Genomic DNA, 9,357 nt, shown 5'->3' on the forward strand with positions numbered 1-9,357 from the left:
CATTGTAGTATTGCCTGGCAATACTAGTTTTCATACATGACCTCATCTAAGATTACACTCACTAGCCTAAACATCAGAAACTGCTGCTGCACAGGGCCAATAGCTTATCATCATGACTTGGTGAACAGTGTTTTCCCGACCACGACGCATTTTACTGTCAGTGACTGACGCGAGAGAAGCGAGGTTCGGTGTTCCATTCATTCATTTTCATTGGGGGCATGCCCTGCCGTGCTTCTGTCTGTTAATTTGCGGCACAATTGAATGGTAATGGAACCGCGGACCGAAAGAAAAAGAAACTAAAACTTTCCCCGATCAAGATATATATTTCTTAATTTGGTGTCCTCAAATATAGAGGCATACAATTAGGGGGTAGCCTACAGTGAATGTGTGCATCTGCGCAGGTGAAACTGACACACTGAACCACTTGTGGGTAGGCCAGAAGCAATGATATTTAAAACAACAAATGAAGATTCTGGTAACTGTCCATGAAAAGAGCTAGCCTAATCCACTGCACGGAAAAAATGGAAATCGCGACTAATTGTAGGTCTAACAGCGGTAAACATCATAGCAAATAGCCTATGCAGGTAGAATGCAGAATGTGGGCTGTTGCGCAAATAAATGAATTCGGGAAATTACTATGTGATCTCGATGGTGATGCAGCGTTTGTTTGCACCTCCAACAGCATGGCGTACCTGGTTACCGCCCTCAAACGCCCACATGTTACATATAGACCCTTTCAACAATAAAAACAAAAACAATGCTTGAACATTCTATTTGGTTCCCAATCTACTTCCTCTGCATTAAGATAACATTATGGAATGTTAAAAAGGAAGTCTTGTGGGGCCAACTATGAGGCTGATAATGGAACTCTCTTAAAAGGGTCTATATGTGAACCCATATTTCTGTGTGTGAGACCTTCTCAGCAGCAAGCACGGGCGCCTGAAAAGTAGCCCACTCCCCATACGGTGACATATGATTAACATGCAAATGAGCGATAGAAAACTGATTAGCACAAATGAAGGCTTAACAATCCTCCGAGTTTTATTTATTTATTTTTCTTGCGATCACAATTGATGCCGCCCTCGGCAAGATGCCGCCCTGGTCAGCTGATCCCTTAGCAATAAGTAGATGCAGCATATTGGGTATTGAAATATTCAAATATTCACAGGAATCCCTAGAAATTGAACATTCATGTTGTTTTATCCAATATTAGTTTTGCAGATGTACAGTCCATCGTATACACACCCATTGAACCAACAAAGAAAAAGCAAAAATAGAGATTTTTTGTGTAATCATTACATATTTTGTGTAGTCATTCTATATCAGAACCCCTGACTTACATTCCAAATAGTCTACAAGAAACCTCAAAGTGTTACCTTTCATTTGAGATCAGGATTATGCTTCTATGCTCCTGATCCAAGTTTAATTTTTCCAGCTCGTTAGCCAACGGAGAGTTGCTAGACTACCCTGGCTGCAAATTACATTTGCTGCCGCTAGGGTGCATCTAGATTTCTAGGCTACATTCCAATGTCACTTAGCAACGGTAGGATGTAAAATGTACAGGGTGTCAATTTATTCCAGAGCTCATACACACACACACACACACACACATACTGTATATATCAGCAATGATGTGAATGATTAAGCATTGGCAATATTTAATATTACTGGTGGCGATGAGGTGGTAGGGGGCCCCCAAATCAAATTCCGTTTATGGCCCCATCAGAGCTTGGGCTGGCTCTGGACTGTGTGGTTGGGATGTGGATTGCTTAATTTTGATTACATTTATAATAAGTATAGGCTACTGTATGGTATATAAGATTGTAGTGTTACAATGTAATAAAGGCAATCACAAAAAAAAAGGTAGGCTTCCTGCATGACCCATTCCAAATTAATTGTCTCCAATATAATAAATACAACACATTGGACTTGGCAAGAAATTTGGCAATACTTCATTCACACAAGTGATGGCACCGCTGGTGTGTGCTCTAAAGGCTCTGCAACTGACACTCTGAAAAAACGAATATAACTTACAGCATTCTGAATTGTATGTTATTTGCTTAAATTTCATGAACATTATTGTAATCATTGAGTGTGTTTTAGGCACTCATCTAACAATGTCAGGTGTTGCCCTCGTGTGTGTGTGTGTGTGTGTGTGTTCTGTAGGGAAAGGGAAGGCTCATAAGGACGGAGATGCAGAGCCTTCGGTGGATGATCGCACGCCTACCCCAGTGCAGCCTCTGACAGTGGAAATAAGCCTCCTCTTGGAGAAGTGGCAATCCACGGCGCAGGCCACATGCACACAACACAACACCACACATGATGCCCAACACTACACAACACATCACAGCGCATGATACATTTCAGACCACATCAAATAACTCCACAGTCCATAAATATTCCTTTTCATATCACAGATGTGTGAGTGTATAAGCACTATACGAAACAGCATACAGTAGGTGGATAATTGCTTCAGCTCATGTTAATTAAGACCTGCCATCCGTGCTATGTCCTAACACACATAGGCAATCATCTTGTTTATGTAGTAATTAAAAAAACAACTGTGCAAACACAAACCTATGAACCATATTTGCACTTTTCGGGTTCAGTTGTCACACTATGACAAGTACCAGGAAGCACCCCCTTGAAACAATAAAAACCTTTTATCACTTCATAATTGTTTGCATTTGGTAACTTGTTTGCGTTATTCAGTACCTCTCTACAATGTTAAGACTACAATAAACCAAGCAGGAGGGTAAATACAAATGAGAGTAACAAACACAAGGGATAACCTAGCATCTGTTATGTGATATGCATATTTAAACATGCATGTCCCACGTGAACGTGTGTGACGTAGTCTGTCGTAGAGAGGGACATCACGACCGCCCTGCAAGCCATATAGCAAATCACAGGGACAAAGCTTCGTACGGTGGAAGTGCAGCGAAATTGGAATCGGAAAAGGCTATTGCCGGGTGAGCAGTTTTATAGTCCGTCCGCAACAGCCAACCACTGGAAATTATTAGTGCTGGTAAGCGGTCTTGTTTCATTTATGTAGTTAAATAGAATTTCTGTAGGCGACATTGACGACTGACAGTCATTAAAAACTAGCCTAATAGATCAGTTGGTTCACTTTGTGATAGATTATGTAGTTTAGTTTCTTGTGAGGACTGCGAGCGACTGGACCTCGTGGGTGCGCACTGCGCAGTGGGAAAGATGCTGTAGCCCTAAATGCCTTCAAGGTGAAATAAAAGAACGACACCGTAACTAAGGTTGCCAACCGTCCCGAATTGTGCGGGACATCCCGTATTTTGGGTGATTTTGATTTGTCCCGTCAGGGACAGCTCCATTCCCATTCCAGCTCATCTTTAACTTGTTAATAGTAGGCTACTGTAAACGCACCTGGAACAAGGTGTCCAGTACCGCCGCTACCACGCGCATCTCGCACTGTGCGCACGGCACCAAGAGACAGAAGGGGCACCACAATTTAGCCAGAGAAGCTTTACTACAAACTGCGTTTCACTCTTCTTAAACAACGATTGCTTTGATACGAGTGTTTTGTCTATTTACATAGGCGTTCATTGGGCTAGCCTACATGTTTTGATACGTGCTGAAAAGTCCTGTTTGCTGTTGAACTTGCGCTTCACCTCTTCTATGTTAAATTGACAAGGCCATCAATTATGGCCCATAATGCAGCCAATGATTGTGTGAACTGATCTGTTCTCTGCCATTCAGAGCTCCGGAAAGTTCCCAGATATTTTGAAACACCTGTTGGCAATCTCTGATGGCGGAATATTCAATGGCTACTCGACAACATCTCAGTGCAAATTCCAAAATTGTTCGTGGATTAATTTTCCACCGTTCAATAGACGACGAGAACACCCAGGTGTTGTTATATGTGTGCATTAGCCTATAATACAACATAGCGTTCTCGCTAAAATTCGTAAGGGGTTAGGGCTGTCCCAGTGTTGCATTTCAAAGGGCGTGCGGGTGTGAGTAGGCTACACTATCGAGCCCTTTCCGTGAGTCTCAAGGGGGTAGGCGAACGTTCGGAGCGCGTAGCCACTATGCTTGCCACATGCATCCGTCTCGTCATTAATAACAACAAAATGTCATCCAACATAATCACATATTTTGAGGTAGCCTACACAAACATGTGGAAAATGTCAAGCACTTACTCTGTGTATTACCCACAAACTGATAAATGTATAGGCCTCATTGAAGACCCCCACTCCCTCTGCTCTCTTTGACATAATTCTTGGTATGCCTGTTAATAATTCCCGATCTTTACGTAGCCTACATTCTCACACCCTTCACAAATAACCACACCTTGTACTTGTTCATGATTCCGATATGCCATCAGTTCACATCCCGCGCATAGCCTATAAGGCGATACAATTAAATAGCCTAGGCGCGAGTGGCGCTTTTGCGCAGTATGCGCACGGTAGGCCTATAGGGTATAACTTGACACACACACACAACATACAGAGATTTTTCATAGAAATTGATTCATTTTAATTAATTTCAACATATTATTGATTGCAATAGTCCATATTTCATTTCAATTTCACAATAGGCCTACAAAAAATAGACTAAGCGATTTAGTCTGAGTGTCATTCTAAATTTCACAACGTAACTCATTTGAACCATACCACCGTCTCAGATAGGCTATACTCTCAGTGTCAAACACAATAATGCATGTAGTCTTTAACTTATACACAGGGAAAATGCACTAACTGGCAGAAATTAATAAAGCCATTGCAGCCAAACTATGTTCTAGTATTATAGGCTAATGTACACATAGTGATATTAACACCTGGGTGTTCAGTCGTCTCGTGTGTTGAACCGTGGAAATAAATAGACGAACAATTTTGGAATTTGCACTGAGATGTTGTCGGGTAGCCATTGAATATTCCGCCATCAGAGATTGCTAACAGGTGTTTCAAAATATCTGGGAACTTTCCGGTGGTCTGAATGGCAGAGGATAGATACAGATCAATTCACACAATCATTGAAGTATGCTGTATTATGGGCATTACTTTATGGCTTTGTCAGTAAACATAGAGGCGAAGCGCAAGTTCAACAGCAAACAAGACTTCTTACGCACAACCATAGGCTAGCCCAATGAACACTTATGTAAATAGACAATCAAAGCAGGGTGACTTCTGCGAGTGCTGTCAAATCGATCGTATGCGGTTTGCTCATATAGTCTAGTGGTGAAATGCAGTCATGCTGCGTTCAAGAACGTAGGGTAGGTCTACGTCCAGTAGTAGCCTATATTTTCATTTAACGTCTTTAATAGTTGACATCGCACATGGATGGATAATGAGCGTTGTTTAAGATTAAATTACAATGCCCCCCCCCCGCACTCTTATCTGGTCGCTGACGGATGCAGTAATTTCTGTCTAGGTTTCCTCTGCTCTGCACAGTAGCTTGAATGTTATTCCTTTTTCGGTAAATTAGGATAAATGCACATGCTAAATGAATAAATGTATCCTCTATTTCTATTCTTAATACACATCTTCAGGGCAAACTACACACATGATTTTAAATACAATTTCAGATTAGGTGATTAGGCTGTTCCCTTCAGTTGAAGACCAATCCCTGTCATGTTGTGATGACCACTTTGTAATAATTGGTAAAATCTTACATTTTATTGTCATTACCCTTCATTTGCTTGACCTGCTTCCCCATCTGCTGTGCTCCTCAGAATGAAGATGAATATAAGAACATTTAAGTACCGCTACAGTTGGCCCTTGTTCTGCACTGTGGCTTGCCTCTTCTGCTTTGTCATGCTCAAGAAGGACCACCACCGGGTCTTAACACCGGACTCTACAGCTTCCCCCTTTCAAAGCCTCCCCTTTGTGTTGTCAAGCAGACCTCCCATTGACAATCCCTCACTTACAGTGGTCTCAGGCCCCTTCCAGGAGAACTTTACGTGCTCAGTCAATGACAGTACGGTAGTCATTCCTTCACACCTTCCCCAGTTACACCAGGAATTCCTACGCTACAGACATTGCCGGGCATTTCCAGCCCTACTGAGCCCTTCTCCTTGCGAGGATGACCTCTATCTTCTCTTGGCCATCAAGTCCACAGCTATACAAGTAGAGCGTCGTGCTGCACTGCGGGACACCTGGGGTCACGCCGGTCGCATCCAGGGTCGACGGGTGAAGCTCGTCTTCCTGATGGGCCGCTCACATGACAAGGTGGAGAACTACGAGCTGCAGCCACTGCTGGAGTGGGAGAGCCGTCGCTACGCGGACATCATGCAGTGGGATTTTGCGGACTCCTTCTTCAACCTGACCCTGAAGGAGGTCCGATTCCTCAGCTGGTTCTCGCGCTCGTGCAGCAGCGCACAGTTTGTGTTCAAGGGCGACGATGACGTGTTTGTGCACACAGAGAACCTGCTTGAGTTCCTGAAAGCCTACAAACCTGATAATCACCTGTTCACTGGAGACGTCCTCCCCCGCTCCTTCCCCATCCGACACAGTGATTCAAAGTACTTTATCCCTGTTGAGATGTACCCAAATGGTAAGCCCTATCCGCCCTACGTGGGTGGCGGTGGGTACCTGATGTCAAGGCGGACGGTGCTGGGTCTGAATGTAGCAGCCCAGAATATAGAGCTGTTTCCCATTGATGACGTGTTTGTTGGCATGTGTTTGCAGCAAATGGACATTGTTCCCACACACCACAGTGGTATTCTGACATTTGGCTTCAAAAATGGCCTAAACCACTTTGACCCCTGTCTTTTTCGTAACATCCTGCTGGTGCACAAGCTGAACTATACTCAAATGTGGGTCATGTGGGCCCTCATGCTGGACAGCAACCTGCCCTGTGGAAGGAGCAGGAAAACACTGTGAGGCAGGCCCTCCACCCCCAGCCCTATACGGCCAGCATCAACTGTAATCTGTATATATGTTTGCAGATTTTTCCACAGCGTTGACAAAAACGATTTCCTTCAAATTGTTTTTGTCACCTATAGACTCATCATATGTAATCTGCCTAATCTATAGCCCAGTATATTTATTTCTATTTTTCTTACATTTCTTATAGCCCAGTATATTTATTTCTATTTTTCTTATATTTCCTATTAGACTTAATATCTAACGTTACAGGTCTAAGTGACCCCAAACTTTTGACCGTGTGTGGGTGTGCGTGTGCGTGGTGGAGGTGCATGGTGGAGTTGCCGAATGTAGCCAAGAAAGATAATCTGATAGTTTTGGGTAAAAGATACCGGGAGAACTTGTTGAACCTGTTGGGTAAAACAGGGTGAACTTGTAAAATCATCAGGATCTGAAGTAGATTATAGCCTGTTCATTCATGTACTCTAAAAACAGATTGGTTAAACCTAGACCTAAAAACTACTAATATTATTGGTTAAGCCAATAAAGTTTTTTTAACAAAGGGCAGTTCCAGTGTCATGGAATCATATGGTAGGCTAAACAAAAACCCCCTAGCATGGACAAATTTAGAATCAGTGAATTAATTTCCATAACTTTTAATGTAACCTCTGTCCTCTGAATACTGACAAATCCTTAAATTTCATCATTTACTACATCCTAAGAATACATGGTATTTCATCAGTGTTATGGACGTGACATGAAATAAACACACTTTTATGAGGGATTACAGGTTTTCTACAAAAACTGTTTTTGAAACTATGCGTCATTTTTGTATGCATTAGGGAAAATGTTGGCGTTGCTTCTGTATGGTTGCACATTTATGATGTAAAAAGAGTAATTTTCCATCAAATTCAATCAGATCAGTTACAAACAATAAAATATAGACATTTTAACAACAGTTCTATGTGTGTGCAGAACTTTTTTTCCCCATGGTAAGGATGGAATTGCACACCGGAGAGCTACCATTTAAGTAATTTTTTATTGGTAACGTTTCAAGCTCTTCCTGAAGTCTAAGAAATAAAAAGTCTCTACATTTAATTATGTAGGCTAATATTTGATAGGCATAAATTAACCTAATGACATCCCACCAAACACGGTTACGTTGTGGTTACGTGGTGGTTACGTACCGCTTTGGTCTCGGTTACGTCGTGGAATAACGTGATGGATGTCATCTTGTGAATCGCCTACGTCGTGAGCAAATTCCCTCCCCCACATCGGACAGTCAGACCACATTAGCATCCTGCTGCTGCCCCGATACAGACAAAGAGCAAAAGTCACCAAACCAGTTCTGAAGGTGAGCGTGTGGCCGGAGGGGGCCGTCTCACAACTTCAGGACTGCTTTGAAACAACAGACTGGGATATTTTCAAAACAGCTGCCACCCACAACAACCACATTGACATTGAGGAATACACAGACACTGTGACCTCCTACATCACCAAATGCATCGATGATGTTACAGAAATAAAACACATCACCACTCGGGCCAACCAGAAGCCATGGCTGACAGGAGACGTCCACAGACTGCTGAGGGCCAGAGACAAAGCCTTCAGAGCTGGAGATGTAGCTGGCCTAAGAACAGCGAGGGCTAACCTGTCCCAGGGCATCAGTGGGGTATTCCAGAAAGCAGGTTTACTGGCTTAACTGGGTATGTTAACCCAGAGTAAACGGTAAACCTGGGATTTCAGTTCCAGAACGCTCAAATATGGTCAGGCTATGTAAGTAACTATGGTAACATAGGCTCTGAACTGAACTGGGTATGTAAACCCAGAGTAAACGTAAACCTGGGATTCCAGTTCCAGAAAGCAAAAAAATGATCAGGCTATGTAAGTAACTATAGTAACATAGGCTCTGAACTAAACCTGGTAGGGGGTAGGTTTTGTTCAGGTTATGTTCAATTATGTTGGGTTATTTCAGTGCATGTTCAACCAGGCCGCTATTTTTACACTTGTCACACAATGGCGTTTCATTTTGACGAAGGTCCGGTTGACAAAGAAGCACAAAATCATGTAATATTCATCCGTGCAATTCACCGTGAGAGGGCGATAAGACCACGACATCACATGATAGCCTATCCATTCTTTTCCAAACGAGTTTTTCAAGAGCGCTCGAGTTTTTCAGCTGAATCCTAAAAATACAGTAGGCTACTTGAAAATAATTTTCCATCCCTACATTACGCATGGTGGATTAGAATAGAATAAAATAAATATGTAATGTAAGCTAGCTACAAACCCACGAGGATCATTAAAGTTTAGTTTCACCAACTGGCAGGTCAGCATCACTTATTCAATTTTCCAAATGTGCACCGAAATGTGTCCAATAGGCTACCCATGCCTTCCGACATTCACCCTTCCGATGATGGAGCGCAAAAGTTTAACTTGGCCCACAGCTGCAGAACTCGCGTTAAAATAGAAAATTACATTTGGGATTCTCAAAGAATTCTATGGCCCACTCAATCTG

At 42.6% G+C, this 9,357-nt stretch overlaps 2 protein-coding genes across 2 annotated transcripts in view; both read left to right on the plus strand.

Annotated features, from left to right (window-relative positions):
• The window catches only part of LOC143105594 (uncharacterized), a 64,886-nt gene extending 62,209 nt beyond the window's left edge, over positions 1-2,677 (plus strand). The window contains exon 7 of the mRNA XM_076269616.1: positions 2,167-2,677. Coding sequence (XP_076125731.1) covers positions 2,167-2,357 — 191 coding nt within the window. The 3' untranslated portion in view covers positions 2,358-2,677. The remainder of the gene's footprint in view (positions 1-2,166) is intronic.
• A 212-nt stretch (positions 2,678-2,889) lies between these two features.
• LOC143106222 (N-acetyllactosaminide beta-1,3-N-acetylglucosaminyltransferase 4-like) lies at positions 2,890-7,797 on the plus strand. The gene is made up of 2 exons (XM_076270445.1): positions 2,890-3,028; positions 5,708-7,797. The coding sequence occupies exon 2, from the start codon at positions 5,709-5,711 to the stop codon at positions 6,855-6,857; it is 1,149 nt and encodes a 382-aa protein (XP_076126560.1). The 5' UTR covers positions 2,890-3,028; position 5,708; the 3' UTR covers positions 6,858-7,797.
• Positions 7,798-9,357: the final 1,560 nt, after the last annotated feature.

The sequence above is a fragment of the Alosa pseudoharengus genome, unplaced genomic scaffold (genome assembly GCF_046254945.1).
Source record: "Alosa pseudoharengus isolate Yale_2024_CS ecotype anadromous, Long Island Sound unplaced genomic scaffold, YU_APseudo_1.1 YU_APseudo_1.1_scf_6, whole genome shotgun sequence".
Lineage (NCBI taxonomy): Eukaryota > Metazoa > Chordata > Actinopteri > Clupeiformes > Clupeidae > Alosa > Alosa pseudoharengus.